Here is a 16,375-nt window from a genome sequence, read left to right on the forward strand (position 1 = left end):
TTATTGTTTTTGAAACAATTGTAAATGAGATTGTTTTCTTAATTTCTCATTCTGACAGTTTGTTATTGGTGTATACAAATGCAACTGATTTCTGAATATTAATTTTGTATCTTGCCACTTTACTAAATTCGTTTATCTATTCTAATAGTTTTTCGGTGGAATCTTTGGGGTTCTGTCTATAGAGTATCATGTCATCTGCATATAATGACAATTTTACTTCCTCCTTTCCAATTTGGATGTCTTTTATTTCTTTTTCTTGTCTGATTGCTGTGGCTAGGACTTCCAGCACTATGTTGAATAAAAGTGGCAAGACTGGGCATCCTTGTCTTGTTCCTGATCTTAAGGAGAATGCTTTTAGCTTTTCCCCAATGAGTATGATGTTTACTGTGGGTTTATCATATATGGCCTTTATTATGTTGAGATATGGTCCCTCTATTCGTACTTTGCTAAGAGTTTTTATCATAAATGGCTGCTGGATTTTGTCAAATGCTTTTTCTGCATCTATTTATATGACCATATGATTTTTATCTTTTGTTAATATGGTGTATTACATTAATTGATTTGCAGATATTGAACCAACCTTACATATCAGGAATGAATCCCACTTGATCGTGGTGTATGATATTTTTTTAATGTATTGCTGAATTTGCTTTGCTAACATTTTGTTGAGGATTTTTGCATCTGTGTTTATTAGGGATATCAGCCTATTGTTTTCTTTTCTTGTAATGTCTTTGCATAGTTTTGAGATAATGGTAATAAGGGCCTCATAAAATGAGCTTGGGAGCCTTTCCTCCTTCTGGATTTTTTGGAATAGATTGAGAAAAGGTGATAATTCTTTTTTTTTTTTAAACAGGACTTTATTGGGGAACAGTTTGTTTTTCCAGGACTTTTTTTCCAAGTCAAGTTGTTGTCCTTTCAATCTTAGTTGTGGAGGGCGCAGCTCAGCTCCAGGTCCAGTTGCCGTTGCTAGTTGCAGGGGGCACAGCCCACGATCCCTTGCAGGAGTTGAATCAGCAACCTTGTGGTTGAGAGCCTGTGCTCCAACCAACTGAGCCATCTGGGAGGCAGCTCAGCTCAAGGTGCCATATTCAATCTTAGTTGCAGGGGGCGGAGCTCACCATCCCTTGCGGGATTCGAGGAGTTGAACCAGCAACCTTGTGGTTGAGAGCCCACTGGCCCATGTGGGAATCGAACCGGCAGCCTTCAGAGTTAGGAGCACGGAGCGCCAACCACCTGAGCCACCCAGCCAGACCGATAATTCTTTTTTGAATGTTTGGTAAAATTAATCTGTGAAGCCATCTGGTCCAGGACTTTGTTTGGAGCTTGATTACTGATTCAATTTCATTGGTAGTAATCCCTCTGTTCAGATTTTCTGTTTATTCTTGATTCAGCCTTGGAAGATTGTATGCTTCTCGGAAGTTATCCATTTTTTCCAGATTGTCTAATTTGTTGGTGCAAAGCTGCTCCCAGTGTTTTCTTAAATTTTTTTGTATTTGAGTGGTGTCTGTTGTCACCTCTCATCTTTCTTTTCTCACTTTATTAATATGGGTCCTCTCTCTCTTTTTCTTGATGAGTCTGGCTAAAGGTTTGTCAATTTTTTAAATCTTTACAAAAAAACCAGCTCTTGGTTTCATTGATCTTTTGTATTGTTCTTTTGGTCTCTATTTTATTTATTTCCACTCTGACGTTTACTATTTCCTTCCTTGTACTCACTTTGGGTTTATTTTACTGTTCTTTTTCCAATTCCCTTAGGTGTAAAGATATACTGTTGATTTGAGATTTTTCTTGGTTCCTTATGTAGGCTTGCATTGCTATGAATTTCCCTCTTAGGACTGCTTTTGCTGCATCCCATAGATTTTTGGTCATTGTTTTCATATTCATTTGTCTCAAGGTATCTTTTGATTTCTCCCTTGATCTCATTGTTGACCCGTTCATTATTTTGTAGCGTGTTATTTAGTCTCGATGTGTTTGCGTATTTTCCAGTTTTCTTTTTATAATTGATTTCTAGTTTCATAGTACTGTGCTCAGAGAAGACAATTGATATGATTTCAGTCTTCTTAAATTTATTGAGACTTATTTTGTGGCCTAACATGTTGTATAACTTGAAAAAATATACCATGTGCATTTCAAATGAATGTATATTCTGCTGCTTTGGGATGAAATGCTCTAAAAATATTCATTAAATCCAACTGGCCTAATGTGTCATTTAAGGCCACTGTTTTCATAATGATTTTCTGTCTGGAGGATCTGTCCATTGGTGTCAGTGGGGTGTTAAAGTCCTCTACTATAATTGTGTTACTGTTGATCTTTGTCTTTATGTCAGCCAATATCTGTTTTATATATTATAATATAGGATATTTATATCCTATATTGGGTACATAGATGTTTACTAGGGTTATATCCTCCTGTTGGATTGATTCCTTTATTAGCATGTAGTGCCTTTCTTTTTATTTATTTATTGATTGATTGATTGATTGCAGTTCTACTATTTTTTTGTTAGTTTCAGGTGTACAAAACAGTATAATAGACATTTACACCCCTCACAAAGTGATAACCTCCCTTCTCCCAATCTACTACCCCTCTGACATCATGTATAGCTGTTACAATTCCATTGATTCTATTCCCTATGCTGTACTCCACATCCTGTGACTATATGTATATATGTAAATTATAGTTGGCATTCAGTATTATTCAGCTTCAGATTCAGGTGTACAGTGCAGTGATCAGACACCTACACTGTCCATGAAGTGGTCTCACTAATAAGACAAGTGCCCATCTGACACCCTACAATTATAGTCTTTGATTTAAAGTCTATTTTGTCTGATATAAGTATTGCTACCCCAGATTTTTTCTCATTTCCGTTTGCATGAAATATGTTATTCCATCTTTTTACTTTCAGTCTGTGTGTGTCTTTTGATCTGAGGTGGGTCTCTTGTAAACGATTTATGCATGGGTCTTGTTTTCTTATCCACTTAGCTAGTCTGTGTCTTTTGATTGGAGTATTTAATCCATTTACATTTAAAGTGATTATTGATAGGTATGTAGTTATTGCCATTTTGTTATTTGTGTTTCTGGTCTTCATTAGTTAGATTGTTTTCATCTTTCTTCTGCTTAAAGACATTTTTTTAACATTTCCTGCAATGCTGGTTTGGTGGTAATGAATTCCTTTAGCTTATTCTTTTCTGGTAAGTTCTTTATCTCTCCTTCAAGTTTAAGTGATAGCCTTGCTGGATAAAGCAATCTAGGTGTAGGCCTTTATTTTTCATCATTTTGAATATTTCCTGCCATTTCCTCTGGCCTGCAAAGTTTGTGTAGAAAAGTCAGCTGATAGTCCTATCGGAGTTCCCTTAGTAAGTAAATAGCTGTCTTTCTCTTGCTGCTTTTAGGACTGTAAACTTCTTTTTTAAAATGGAAATACAATTAAAATATCCTAACTTTCATAGTTTTACATGTAAAACTCAGTGGTTTTGTACATTCCCCAAACTGTACACTGTACAATATGAATAAGGAAATACAGTCTTTCATATTTCAAAAATTCTCTGGGGACTGACTGAAATGTGACCTGACACATTTCCTTGCAGCAAAATGCACAAGTGAAGAATTCTAGCATCTCACACCTGTGGCTGTGCTGAGATGAGTCCTGCGCAGCCTGGGGTGAGGGGTGTCTGTCGCCAGAGGCTCACGGGGATGTCCAAGAGAATACTCAACTCAGAGCAGTGGTTACAGGATTCTTGTCTCTGCACAAGAAAGAATTCAAGAGTGAGGGAGATGCAGGAAAGTGGAAATGATTTATTGAAAAAGAAAGTACATACTGATAGGTTGGCCCGTAAAGGAACACGCATGGTCAGGCAAGTTAAAGTTTTTATTGTAAGAGAGCAAGAGTTTATCGGGCTGAACCAATGATGACTACAGCCCAGGCTGCATGTCTTAAGGAGACTTGCAGCCCCAAGGAAGGGGTGAGGAAGGTTTCATAGGGGCTGTGCTGACAGGGTAGTGTTGTTTGAATAGAAAATGCTGCCTTCCTGCAAGCCAGTAGCTGTTTTCTGGCATTTTGTATAATCACAAGTTTGGCTCTGTCTGCAGGTGGAGGCCAACAGACATTTTGTTGTTTTCTTGCAGACATAGCTCTGTCTGTAAGTCAAGGTCTCTGAGACCTAACATTCAGAGACCTAACATTATGTCAAGGTCTCTACCATTCAGAGACCTAACACATACTTAAGAGGAAAACGTGGGGGAACTCAGAGAATGATTCAGTGTGAGGAAGTCAGGATCAGGGATATTTATCTCTCCCAGGGCGGGAAGTGGTGATGTCCTAATTATATGGTTCATTCTTCTTCTCCCATGGTCGGGACCCTCCATTTCCCACTTTTTCTTCCTTATGTGGTTTTTGTGGAACTCTCATGGTGTCTGATGCATGATGGAGGTCATAGTGACCGCAATGCAAATGAGATTATCAGTATCATTTGCTACATTCAGGTCCCTGTCATAGGGATCAGCCTAGGTGGAAGAAACTGGTTCTTGTTTTTCTCCAGCTGCAGGTGCTGGATACATTCACTTTGTTACAGGTGTAAGCAGTGAAGCACCTCATGTGTATCCTGGAGAGGGTTGTCAATTTCCTAGACTACATGTCCTGCCTTGATTTACAAGATCCGCCCTGAGAGATTTTTGGAGCTATAATCATATGGGTTGTTGAGAGACTGGAGGTGAGACTTCTGTAGCTGCTTCAGGCTGAGATGGGGCATCAACCCTACTAGCCTGGAACCGAACATCTCTACCTGCCTGTCTAAGGGGTCAAGACCTCCCTCCACTGTGGTTTCTGTTGAGGGCACCGGCTGAAATCCTTGGAGAACCATCATCTTTATGTAGAACTGCTATAACCTGGAGGACACAAATTTGACAAGAAGGTTAAAAAGACGTGGTCTGAATAATAGTGGAAGTAGTTTAAAGGTCAATGGTCCTAGCAGGGGCAGAAACCAGGTTATAGAAGGCAAAACACTTTTACAGCCTACCAGATGGAGTCAGCTGTTGGGTTTCCCTTTGCAAAATCATGAAGTCATTTAGCTTGATCATGTATCTTTTTAACATCTTCCTTTTTCTCTCCACATCCTTCTAAATACATTTGCATTCTCAGTTCAGTCCAGACCTTCAGATTCCTGTCACTGGCCTCAGCTGAAATCCATCCCATTAGACTCTTCAACCTTTCAGTCTATATTGGTCATACTTGTTACTTCAATAAGATTCCCACACGGCACTCCCTCTTAACACCAGCTTTTATGTAGCTATTTTCTGTCCCTCTTTAATGTCCTTCCCTACTCACACCTTAATCAGCCTCCTTATGAATTTTGTTGTCACTGTGGGGACAAAGCCCCAAAAAACAGTTTCCAGGCTCTCGGCCTCACAATAGAAAGGTGCTGGCTTGGGTAGTAAATGGCCATCAACTGTGATCAGATGGCCAGCAGCTGTGGCTAGTTGGCCGTCAGCTGTAACCCGTAAGCCATTGGCCACTAATATAACGGTTGTGGCTACGCTAGCAGAAGGAATGGGGGCTAGCAAGAAGATGGTGGCTGGCAAGCGCGGACTGCTGTTAGGCAGATTATGTAGATCCTGCTTCTTGTGTCTCCAGCCCAGCTGCCAGCGAGAATATATTGGTTTGACTCCCCTATCTATGGCTCCGTGGGTGTTCCTTTTTGGCCTTACCGTGTCCTGCGTTCTTGGGCGGGGAGCGGGAGCTGAGACCCCACCTGCCACCCTGCATGACAAATGGCGCAGCGAGCAGGGTGCCCCGCGTGACAGTCACCCAGCTGAAATGGGACTTTAGGGAAACTGATCAGGCTGGGAAGTCTGTGGGAGGAGCTGAGGTCATGGAAGTTCATGAGCCCCCCCAGTCAAACTCTATGGGCCTAATTTCCTTTTCATAAAACTCTGGTTCTTACTTCCTGTCTCCTTGCCTTAGACATCCTCCATGTTAGCACACAAGGCCGTATGTGCACGTGTTCTGCCAGGTCTGCACGTACAGGTGCTGTGTTGCAGCCCTTTTTCCTTTTCGCGAAATACTTTTTGGTGATGGACTACCTGGTCAATGGTATTGTTCTGTCTACATTTTTTGTGCTCAGCTGGGATCCAGAGAAGAACAAACCCCAATGTCTTTGGAGCAGGTGAGCAACCAGCTGCTGGCGCCTCACATAGAGCCATTTTGGCTCATTGCTTCCTCTCCAATTTGGAAGCCTCGGGTGAGTTTTCTCCTGGATTCAAGCTAACGTTTCTTGTATTTGATGCTCTCTGGGCTTTATTCAGGAATTGTTTCTAGGTGTGTGTGTGTGTGTGTGTGTGTACATGTGTGTGTGTTAAAAAGTCTTTCTTGATTGTGATAATAACAAACACACTTTAAGAGAACTGATTCGTAAGTTGGGAGATCTATGGACCGAGCTGGGCTACGTGTTACTCTCTAGTCTTGACTTCATGTTAAAAGTCTATGGTTCTGGGGCAGCTGGATGGCTCAGGTGGTTAGAGCACGAGTTCTTAACAACAGGGTTGCCAGTTTGATTCCCACATGGGCCAGTGAGCTGCGCCCTCCACAATTAGATTGAAGGACGACTTGACTTGGAGCTGATGGCTCCTGGAAAAACACACTATTCCCCAATATTCTCCAATAAAAATAAATTAAAAAACAAAACAAAAAACCTCTATGGTTCTAACTTCCTGCTTGGGGAGGGGGGCAAATATATATAGAAGCCATCTTAGAAGGGGACAGAATGCTGTAGGTGGGAGGCTAGTAGAGGTATGAGTTTTCACACGACTGCAGTACTTTTGCTTTTTTCTTTTCCCGAATAAACCCTCTTTAGCAGACCCCCTGGAAATTATTTTTGTCCAGTCAACGTTTTGGGGGCTTGTTTGGGATCCAGAGAAGAAAAAAACCTGACACCTTTTGAACAGTGAGAAAACTTGCTTAGGTGCCTCACAGAGCCAATTGGGGTCGATGCTTTTTTGCTCCCTGTCTTAGAGGCCTTGGGTGAGTTCTCTCCTGGATTTGAGCCAACGCCTTTGCGCCAGACGCTCTCCAGGCTTTATTTGGGAATTGTTGAAAAAAATAATTGTGTGGGGCCGCCCGGTGGCTCAGGCGGTTAGAGCTCTATGCTCCTAACTCCAAAGGCTGCAGGTTCGATTCCCACATGGGCCAGTGGGCTCTCAACCACAAGGTTGCCAGTTCAATTCCTCAAGTCCCGCAAGGGATGGTGGGCTCCGCCCCCTGCAACTAGAAACGGCAACTGGACCTGGAGCTGAGCTGCTCCCTCCACAACTAAGACTGAAAGGACAACAACTTGACTTGGAAAAAAGGCCTGGAAGTACACACTGTTCCCAATGAAGTCCTGTTCCCCTTCGCTAATAAAATCTTAAAAAAAATATGTGTGTGTCTGTGTGAATGCATTAAAGGCCTGTTTGTGTATGTTGTCTGAGTATCCACTGTGGCACGTCGGCTTGAATTCTTCAGAAAGCAAGCTGTCCTTTGAGACAAAATCCGGCCTTCACCTCAACTCCTTTTGGAGGTAGAGATTATTTCAACTGAAATTGGACACTTTGGGCTGGTATTAGACTGTGCCGTCTCCTTGAGAAGCTGAGAAGAGTGTTACCCAGCTCAGCCTGTACCTTAACTCCCTGAGAGTTGGTTATTTCCCTGGAAATGGCTCTCAGCCTTTGGCCTGATTCTCAGTGATCGAACTGTTCCAGAGTGAGGTGAGCTGGAGAACTGCAGGTTGCTCGAGTTGTGAAGTGTTTAGGGCCCGGTATTGAAAATGGGATCTCCGCTGTCTGAGCCTCTAAAACTGTCTCTCCAACGGAGACATGGGCTGAATATATATTTAAAACCTGTGGGAGATTTTTATGCACCTATTTAACAGATCTCACTAAGAGTAATGTAGAAAATCAGGGGCTACTTTGGGGAACTTGGAAATTCCCAAACTTGATTTTCTTAAAACTAAATTGGATAATAACAGTGGTATAATTAAGAAAGAGAAATGGAATGCCTATTTTGAGTGGTACTCTGAGGCTTCCAAATAAGATTATGAATCTAAAGTTGCCCATTTACCAAATAAAGTCTCAACGTTCACAAGGGCTGCTAAAAATTCAAAAAGAGACAAAATGGCACCCGAAACCTCTTGCATGTCCTCTGGAGCACTGCCTTGCCCTTCCCCCACTGCTCCTTTATCTCAAGCTCCGCCTCCATCTCTTTCTGTCTCTCCTGCCTCTTCCACTTTCAGCTCATCCCCCAGAGGCAACTTCTTTTTTTTTTTTTTTTAAACATTTTCTTTTTAATCGAGGAAGGGTAACAGGACTTTATTGGGGAAGAGTGTGTACTTCCAGGACTTTTTCCAAGTCAAGTTTTTGTCCTTTCGATCTCAGTTGTGGAGGGCACCGTTCAGCTCCAGATCCAGTTGCCCTTGTTAATTGCAGGGGGCGCAGCCCACCATCCCTTACAGGAGTCCAACCGGCAACCTTGTGGTTGAGAGCCCACTGGTCCATGTGGGAATCGAACCAGCAGCCTTCGATGTTAGGAGCATGGAGCTCCAACCACCTGAGCCACTGGGCCGGCCCAAGGCACCTTCTCTTGAATCTTCTCCTTTTTCTCCTTCCTCAGAACGTATTAGCCCTTTCCCATTTAAAATTAAAGCCTCTGGAGATCCTAATGAGCCCCACATCTCCTATATTCCCTGGACTCAAGCTGAGTTAAACGAGCCAATGTAAAGAAATTCCCTAAGGTTACTGAGGACAGTAACAAATTTGCTGAGGAAATTGATATTACTATTCAGGCCCATCAGCCTGGGTTTTCGAATTTGTATCAACTAATCAATATGTTAGTTGGTGAGGGCCAAGCTTGACATTGGATGAAGATTACCAGATGGGAGTATCCTGATAGACATTTAAGAAAAGCAGACGTTCAATTATTGGGAGGAAGGCAATTATTGCTCCAATTAGTAGTAGTGCTTGAAAACTACATGAAGCAATTCCTGTCTCCCAATGCCCAAACCGAAGAACCAATTGCGACGTTTTCTTGGGCTAATAGGCTACTGCTGAAATTGGATGCCAGATCTCTCTAGTGGCAAAACCTTTGTATGTCCTACTAAAGAATGACAGTCCCGATGCAATTTCATGGAAAGGACAGGATGACAGCTTTTAAAGCCTTAAAGGAGAGTTTAATAAACTCACCTTCTCTTGGGCATCCTAACTATCAGATTCCCTTTGTCCTTTTTGTGAATGAAAAGGAAGGACATGCCCTTGGGGTGCTCATTCAAAAACATGGGATCAACATAGACCCCCAGCACACTAGAGTCAACAACTGGACCCTGTGGCTCGGGGATACCCCTCCCCCCTTTGCCTTAGAACCATTGCGGCTGCTGCCCTTTTGGTTAAAGCCACAGAGAAGGTGTCGGGGATCCCATCTAACCATGGTTGTCACTCATATATCACAAGCTTTCCTGTTTTCTCATCACACCCAGCATCTTTCAGTCCCTAACTTCCTATGAAATGAATCTGTATTTATAACCCTTTTATGTTGTAGTAACCTTACTCCAGCTACTTTTTTTCCTTCTTAGACTGAGGAAGCCCCTCAGGACTGCTGACACTCACAGGTCACGTCCTGACTCCTCGTGACGATTTGCAGGAGACTCCTCTAGGTAAAGCTGATCTTTCTTAGTTTACAGACGGTCCACACTTAACAAAATGAAAACGTAAGTAATGAGCTGCTTATTCTGTTGTATCTCCGTCTGAAGTCATCGAGGCAGCACCTTTGCCTCTGGCCCCTTCAGCACAGCAGGCTGGATGATATGCCCTCACTGGAGCTTGCATTTTAGCCAAGGGGAAAACTATCAGCATTTATACTGACAGGCCCCTTCAGCACAGCAGGCTGGATGATATGCCCTCACTGGAGCTTGCATTTTAGCCAAGGGGAAAACTATCAGCATTTATACTGACAGGAGATATGCCTTTGGAGTAGTTCATGACTTCATATATGGAAACTTTTCATGTATGGAACACTGTGCTTTCCTTCCCTGCAATGGAGACAAATTACTAATGATCCCCATGTTCAGGGATATTGGACACTATGGTTTTCTCTGATGCTTTAGCTGTTATTAAGATTCTAGGACATTCTAAACTTGACCCCTGGAAGCTAAAGGAAATCACTTTGCAGATATTTCTGCTAAGAAGGCATCAGCAGCTGTCACACCCCTGTCATGGTTCAAAGAGATGTTTCTCCAGTTGCTAACGTAGAAAAACTGGCCCAAAAAGCCCAATAATGGGCTTCAGAAGAAGAAACACAAGATTGGAAATCCAACAGTTGCTGCTTTGGTAAGGAAATAAGCTCTGGTTTGGACCAAATAACCCAATGCTACCAGAAACTCTTAAAATTCCCACTCCTAACTATATGCATTAAACCACTGGTCCCCTGACAAAATGGTAGCATTCATGGACCAATATGGTGGGGAGATATTAACAAGGATAAAAACAGTGCCCACCTTACGTGTCCCACCTGTCGAAAGTATAACCCAGGGAAGCCTGTTCACACTGCCCCTGGACAATTTCAATTGCTGAATGGGCCTTTTGAATTCTGGCAAATAGATTTCATAAAGTTCCCCCATCTCATGGTTACAAACACGTTTTTGTCATGATGTGTATGTATTCTCACTGGACTGAAGCTTTGCCTCGTAGACAAGCTAATGCAGCTACAGTGGCTAAAGTCCTGTTAGAGAAGATTATTCCCGCTTGGTGAACTCCTGTCCAAGACCACAGTGACTGAGCAACCCATTTCACTGGTCAGGTGCTAAAGCAAGTCTGTGCTGTTTGGCCAGTTCTACAACATTTTCACTGTGCTTTACCATCCTCAATCTTCAGGTTTAGTTGAATGAGCTAATGGTATTATTCAAATTCAATTGGCAAAAATTGTAGAAACTCTTCAAATACCTTGGCCGAAAGCACTGGCATGAGTCCTTTGAGATCTCAGGTCTACCCCTTTTCGGACTCCAGCTTTCACCTATTGAGATATTGCAGTACACCACATGCATTTGGCTCCTGGCTCTTATCATTCACAGTTGGTAAGAGAGACATACTTCGATATTGTCAAGGCTTAATTGCTTCTATTGACAATGATCATGATTTGGTACAACAATCTTTTTACACAGTGCACTTCAGGGAAATGAAACACTCACAATCCGCACTCCACAACCTGGAGATTTTCTTTACTGGAAAGACACCTCAAAAAAGTCTCCCTCCAGCCTCGCTGGAAGGGCCTTTACTAGATGTGGTTGTTGCACAGCAGCCTAACCGTTTGTCCCCTCCTGCCTTTCCCTAAGAAAGGAAGGATTGTGGAACTGTGCCTCTTTGGGATTAGAGTTTTATGACTCATGTCTCTCTGTCTGGTCTCCAGAAAGAAGGGTTCGCAGTCGAAAATGAGTAAGATTCCTTACGGAAGGAACAACTCAAGCCAGACGGGACCCCTTTGAGACCCTTGTTGAGCTTCTGTAAAATAAATGGAAAGGAGCCTTGTCTCCCTTCCCCCTTGCTTGAGAAAAGCAGCTGCTGACTCTTGCTGCTCCCTCTCACCTAATCGTGAGAGCGGTCCATTAGAGCGATAAGATCTCGCCCTTACTGCTCAGCTCATGGAATGGCTCATCACAAGAGACTTTCTCCCCTCCGGGAGGTGCATAGCACACCTTAGATATCATGGGACTATATGCATCCCTTGCTGTGGGACCTACAATTGGGCTCAAAAAGTATTTTTTAAATTTTGCAAGAGTTTCACAGGCCGTGCCTAAAATCATATGATTCCTTTGTTTGTAATCAATAAATACCCCAGTCGACCTTATTCGGTGCTCCAGTCTCTTGAGGCTGCGAGTCCCTTGGTCCTCTGTGGTTTAACTGTATTTGAGTCTCTGTCTCTTTATTATAGTTTAACCCTCGCCGTCTCCCTTGTCTTCCCACGGCTTGTGTTGTGCAGGTCGCAACAACTAGATATCCTTGACTAACTCCTGTGCCGCTAAACTGCAGGGAGTAACTCTTGGATATACTTGTCACCTAAAGAAGGCGGCACCTGACTGGAATTGCGCACTGTCTGATGGTCTGAATCCACACCTGTCAAAAATTAAAGCAGGTGGCCTCTGAAGAAAACAAATTGTCACACGACTGAACCACCCTGCACAGCTCTTCTTACTACTGATTCTTACTTTACCTTTCTGTTTTCCATGGAAGGAATGTGCAATCGTTTGCATTTACTCTGCTACTGTGAAAGAGGGGGAACCTTTATGATCGTTGAACCTGTTACCCAGAACTTTGATCTACTAAGATAATAATGGTCTTTGTTTCATTATCCACAGGCTTGAACGTCTGGGATAAATCTGTCAAATAGACTATGTTGTGTTGTTCTAATACTGTTTTTTAAATTCTTATTGTTATTAAGCTCTGTACCTGTTGTCTGTTAACCCTGGACACGAGCTGTTCCCCATCCATGCACTTTCCTTGTGATGTGAGAGATGACACCCAGAAGTCCTTCCTGACATCGAGGGATGAAAAGAGTGAAGACAGAAGAACCGACTGTTGATCAATGATGCTTTTGGAGAAAGATCTTCATCAGAAGGTGGGAATGAGAAAGATGAACTTGGAAATTACGGAAATTAATCAGGCTAGGAGGTGTGTGGACAGAGCTGGGCTCGTTGAATTGTATGGTCCTAACTTCCTATGCATAAAACTCTATGGCTCTAACTTCCTGTCTCCCTGCCATATATGTACGTATATATCCACCATCTTGGCGTGAGGCAGATGTGCACATGGCACGTCGGGTCTGCATGTTCTCCTGCTGCTGCAGTACTTTTTCCTTTTCCCTAAGAAATCCTTTTGGTGACGGACTACCTAGTCCACGTTATTGTTCAGTTGACAAGGCAAATCCATAGCAGGAGAAAGTATGTTAGTGATGGCCAGGAGGTAGGGGTATCATGGTATTCTGTCCTATAAATTTGTTTGTAAAAGTAGAAACACGCTTCACGTATTCTAACGTTCATAGTTTCACATGTGAAACTCAGTGGTGTTTGTATAGTCACAAAGCTGTAGAACAACACTACAATGTAAATAAGGAAAGACAGCCTGTCATATGTTGAAATTTTCTGGGCACTGACTGAAACATGATCTGACAAATTTCCTTGCAGCAAAATGCACCCCTGAGAATTCTCGCCTCTCACAACTGTGGCTGTGCTGAGAGGAGTCTCGTGCAGGCAGGGGCGAGGGTTCCCACTGTCCACAGAGCACCATGGATGGTTACCTTAAGCACCTTTGTGGGGGTATAGATGTAGGACTGATCCTCCAGACGTCAAAGATCATAGATTAACACCAAACCATCGTTACATGTAGTCAGGTCACTGTCGAATGTCTTGGCCTAGAATTAACCACTTGTCGTTCGAAGTGCGTGACAAGAATTCACGAGAATCTACAATGTTGGAGAGCAAGAGAGCTTTGTTGAAAAGTCAGGCAGAGAGAGTTCTGTTTGGAACTGTCAAAGGAGTTTTGCCAGAGAAGCGTGATAGAAAGAGCTGCTCAGACAGTAGGGTAAGAGAATACTGGCAGGAGAAATCTGCCAGGGCAAAGTCTCATGAAGATGGCTGTGGTGATGAGGAGTGTGGGGTTTTACATTTTTACATTCAGGATGTAGGGTGCTTGTCAGCTTGCAGGGGGGCTGCCGTTGCAATTGTCATATCCTGGGAACTGTCCTCTTTCCAATCTGTGATGGATGTCTGCTGCAGGGCATTGCTTTTGAAATTGGGAACTGTTCTGTTCCCACCTATGATGGATGTAAGATGCTGGCAGCCTGCAGGTGCAGTGCTAGCCAGGAGATTCAGAGCCAAGTGGTTAATTTTTAAGCTCCTTCCTGACAACTCACAAACTCGCTCCTGTTAACTCTTTACATGTCTCACCAGTGAATGTTTCTAAAGGGAACAGATCCACGGTGACCATACCACCAGCCCACACCTGACCTTGTACGTCACCAGGCCTCCTGTCCATTCGGTGAAAAGCTGTGATTTGTAGGAATACTACGTAGGGACTTCCTAGTTCAGGAGCAAGCCTCAGCAGGGACGACTGGCCTGTGGGTTGATGCCTGGTCAACCCTACACTAAGCTCGTTGTTTTCTGCACCCTCCTTACTGGTCTGTACTGGTCTGCAGAGAAGGTGGGGCAGGGAAAGGCTAACGATCAGAAAAGGATTTTCTGCAGGGTTCCTCCAAGTGGACTCGCTGTCTGCCCGTTATGCAGGCCCCTTGGGACTGCACCTGTGCTCAATCAGGTAACACTGGGTGGGGACCCGACACAAATCAGGAACACTGGGCGGGTTACCAGGCAACTACCAGCCCAAGTGTGCACGGAAGAAGCTGGAAATCTGTCCAATCAGGGCCCTGTGCGTGCCGAGCTCCTGTCCAATGAGACTCTCCGGCTGGGCGAGTGACTGGTCTAATCAGAGAGCGGGTTCTTAGCGCGCCGTCCAGTCACATTCGGGGGCGGGCGCCTCGTGCGCTCTGGTGGCGTTCCTCTCGGGGCCGCAGATCGCGTTCTTTCCTGTTCCCGCGCCGTCCCGAGTCTGCTCGCTGCGCCCTCAGCCCCGGGCCGGAGGGGCCGAGACTAGGGCGCGACAGTCTGGAGCGGGGCGGGGAGATGGTGAGTGCGCGCGGGCGGCCGTGGCCCCGATGGGGCCTGGCTGCTTTCCAAACGGGCCGGGGGCCGGCACGGCGGGCGCTCCCAGGGCCGCCGGGTCTGACCTGAGGCCCGGCTTCCACCTCAGGCTGGGGTCCCGTCCCCACGTGCGTGTCCAGGGGCCTCCGACCCGAGTCTCCTTGCGTGGCGAGGTGCCGCCGCGCCGTCCCGTGGCTCCTGGGAGTCGGGGGGGGCTGACCCACGTGTGGGCGCGGCCGTGGGTGGGCGGGGTGGTGGGACCCGAGGGATGCGCGGCCGGGGCGTGGGGGCGGTCTGCAGGGACGGGGCGCTGGCCTCAGAACTGTGTCGTGTCTGCATCGCGGAGGGAACCCGCCTCAGAGGAAGCCTACGAGAGTATTTGACCAAACTGACGATTGCTGGGGAAGAGAAATCTCAACGGATTGAGAAAATCTCTGCGAAGTGGTGGTTTGCAGCTTATTTAATGCATAGAATCGAAGGAGGAGGGTTACGTGAAATCCACTGGTGACAGATTAAGGGGGTGGGAGAGCGCAAAGCGGGAAATCTGTGGGGTTGGATACAAGTAGATTGGAGAGATTGGTACTTCTGTCACATCGGTGGTGTAGGATAGTGATATTCTCATAGGGACGTTAATCAAGGGACGAGATTAATGATGAGGGATTCTGTACTTTCCTGTTCTGGTGGGGGGGGGGGCGAAGGGATTACTGACTCCAAGGAGGTCAGTTGAGGTGCAGAAACACGATAGACAGGCCCGCTTCAAGGCACAGATTAACTTGATGAAGGGAGCTAAAGCTGTGACTTCCCTCCATGGCCCACTGAATTATGACATTTTGTATGCTCACGCCATCTTATGTGGTTATTTTCAGTCTCCTGAGCTTGTGGCCCCTTCATATTTTCGGTCCGCAGAGATCAGACAGAAAAGGGCTTTTCTGGGTAGCAGGGTCAGCAGGAAGGCGGTTGACAGGGACCGTCGTCTGTGTGCTGAGCAGGTTCTCACTCCGGTCGGCAGGCTCTGGTGCATCTCAGTGCTTGTTCAGACCTGGGGCTGGCGGGGAGGACGGAAGGCTGAGGACAGCTTAGATTTAAAACATGCGGGATTGTGGTCACTGGTCAAGCCCGTGGATTATGAAAATTCCAACTTCCGTGGGAGTTTCATTTAAAGGAATTACTGCAAGGGTCTCAAGAACTGGGCAAAAAGGTATTTCCTTTGATAGACAGGAGTCAACAAAACGGGAAGGACCGACCAGGTGGGGTTGGGATGGCAGGTCCCGAGGCCACCTTGTTCTCAGGGGCTGGGTGAACGTGGGCCAAAGTTCAGGACTGTGGGGTTAGGAAAGAAGCTGAAGCAACATTTGTTCAATAAGCATTTGCTCTGGTCACTGCAGTCGGGCAGTCACCTTACCAGAGAGGAAACTCAGGAGTGATGGGGGAGGGGCAGTGGGTGGGCCCTGGCCTTGTCCTGAGTAAACAGTGGGGCAGCTGTGAGTCTTACCTGACTTGAATGGGAAGCGGGGTACCTGCAGAGTTCCCTTTTCCAGATCAAAAGGGAGGAGCCTTTCCTTTCAGGGCCATCAATGATTCCAGGAGCACAGGGCTCAGAGGATTCAGCATTGTCACCTGACGCCTGTGAGCAGCCTCCCCTGTGTCCAGCTCCACTGAGAGCTTTCCCTCATTCC

At 45.1% G+C, this 16,375-nt stretch overlaps 1 protein-coding gene across 4 annotated transcripts in view; it reads left to right on the forward strand.

The window, feature by feature from the left end:
- Positions 1-6,107: 6,107 nt before the first annotated feature.
- Positions 6,108-16,375, forward strand: part of LOC308508978 (uncharacterized protein) — a 29,884-nt gene continuing 19,616 nt past the window's right edge. Inside the window, exons 1-3 of one of the 4 annotated variants that reach the window (XM_081076495.1) lie at positions 6,108-6,230; positions 9,588-9,668; positions 12,446-12,622. In XM_081076495.1, the coding sequence (XP_080932621.1) occupies positions 12,590-12,622 (33 nt within the window). In that variant the 5' untranslated portion in view covers positions 6,108-6,230; positions 9,588-9,668; positions 12,446-12,589. Of the gene's footprint in view, positions 6,231-9,587; positions 12,623-14,545; positions 14,685-16,375 lie in introns of those variants that run through there. The other 3 variants (XM_081076496.1, XM_081076497.1, XM_081076499.1) reach the window with 3 other exon arrangements.

This window comes from Rhinolophus hipposideros (assembly GCF_964194185.1).
Source record: "Rhinolophus hipposideros genome assembly, chromosome: 16".
NCBI lineage: Eukaryota > Metazoa > Chordata > Mammalia > Chiroptera > Rhinolophidae > Rhinolophus > Rhinolophus hipposideros.